Below are 1,931 nucleotides of genomic sequence, written 5' to 3'. Positions count from 1 at the left end.
CCTCAGAAACCCAAGGAGGGGTCACTATGAGTCAGGACCAGCTCAATGGCAGTGAGTTTTTTTTTTTTTTGGTGGTAAACTTTACAGGAGCAGACTGTCATGTCTTTCTCCCACAGAGCAGATGGTCAGTTGGGACCAACAACCTTTCAATTAGCAGCCAATCTCTTAACCACTGTACCACCAGGGATAATCAGATATATTTTCCTCATTGAGCACAGGGCAAGTTAAACATAGGCAGCAACAATTCCCCTAGTTTATTCTGCTAATTAATGTTGCCACCAGGAGGGGGTGGGGCAACATTAATTAGCAGAACAAACTAGGGGAATTGCTGCTGCCTCTGTTTGACTTAAAGGCTCTGATAGCACAGTGCCTAAGGCATTTGACTACTAATCAGAAGGCTGGTGGTTCACCATGAATTGGGTCTGACTAGATAGCAATGAGTTAGTTAGTTATGTTTTACTTTCCCTGTGCTCACTTAGGAAAATGTGTCAGGAGTTGGTGCCTAAGGCATTTGACTGATACCCAGAAGGCTGGCAGTTCAAACCCACCAGCCACTCCTCTGAAGGAAGGTTGGACAATCTACTTCTGTAGTGATACAACCTTAGAAACCCAAGGAGGGGTCACTATGAGTTGGATCCAACTCGACGGCAGTGAGTAGAGAAATTGGTGATTGGCATATATATTTTGTAGTCTTTTTGATTTTTAGTAACATAAATCCTAACATCCCAGGTATTTTGTTTGTTTTGGTTTTGGTTTGTGCGTGTATGTGTTCATTTTCAGAAAATTGATGTGATTTCAAACTTACCTTATTTCACTTTGATAACTAGATTCTGAAAAAGAACAAAATTGCATTAGTAAAATTAAGATACTTATTCTGAAAATAAGCATTGATTTTCATAGAAACTTTGATTTTTTGAGAACTTACATTAGTAACAATTTGTAACCCAATAGGCATTACTGAATTCTCTCATGCCAAATTATCAAATGACTTCCAAGCATAAGGATCTTGGAATTCGCTATTAATTATCAGAAAAATAAAATAGCCTGGGGTACCAGAAATCTAGTAGGTATCCAATAACTACTTTGTACATTTGATTGGGGGGAGGGAGGTATAAAGATTTCATTCACCCAAGGGATGATGTTCTGTCTCAACATCACCACAGACATTCCTACTATGTGCCAGCATAACGCCAGCCACAGCTATAAAATGTATTATCTAATTTGATCACTACAACAACCCAAGAGGTAAGGTGAGTGTTGCCATATATTTAAAGATGAGTAATTCTACAGTACTGTATAAGATATAAAACATTTGACTACTAACCAGAAGGTTGGCAGTTCAAACCCAGCAGCCACTCCACAGAAGGAAGACTGGGCAATCTACTTCTATGAAGATTTACTGCCTCAGCAACCAAAGGAGGTTGCTATGAGTCAGAATCAACTCAACGGCAGTGAGTTAGGTTTGGTTTGGTTTTGGTATTTCTTTAATTCTAAGAATTATAAGTATCATATTCCTTGAATTCTAAGACATTTTCAGTTAATATGTACCAATAGTTTCAATTCATAGAGTTCTGATCCCTTCTACCACCAAAGAAAATGCTGTCATTAAATTGATCATGTCCCTGCGTAATGCAAATGGTTAATACACTTAGCTATTAACCAAAAAGTTGGTGGTTTGTGTCCACACTGAGGTGCCTCAGAGGACAGGCCTATTGATCTATTTCTGAAAAAAAAACATCTATTAAAAACCCTATGGAAGGCCCAAAATCCATTAAATGGGGAAGAGAATGTTTGTTTAATAAATGGTGCTGGCAAACTGGAGATCCATTTGCAGAAAAGTGAAACAAGATCTGTACCTCACACCATACACAAAAACGAACTCCAGATGGAACAAAGACTTAAATGTGAAGCCTAAAACTATACAGTTCCTC

General features: G+C 38.4%; 1 protein-coding gene across 1 annotated transcript in view; it reads right to left on the bottom strand.

Annotated features, from left to right (window-relative positions):
* Positions 1-1,931, bottom strand: part of IGSF5 (immunoglobulin superfamily member 5) — a 61,021-nt gene that overhangs the window by 27,804 nt on the left and 31,286 nt on the right. The window contains exon 5 of the mRNA XM_042781615.1: positions 806-830. Within this exon, the coding sequence (XP_042637549.1) occupies positions 806-830 (25 nt within the window). The remainder of the gene's footprint in view (positions 1-805; positions 831-1,931) is intronic.

This window comes from Orycteropus afer, unplaced genomic scaffold (assembly GCF_000298275.1).
Source record: "Orycteropus afer afer isolate SDZICR_OR568_19922 unplaced genomic scaffold, OryAfe1.0 scaffold00137, whole genome shotgun sequence".
NCBI lineage: Eukaryota > Metazoa > Chordata > Mammalia > Tubulidentata > Orycteropodidae > Orycteropus > Orycteropus afer.
This window is presented reverse-complemented; position numbering and strand designations above follow the sequence as displayed.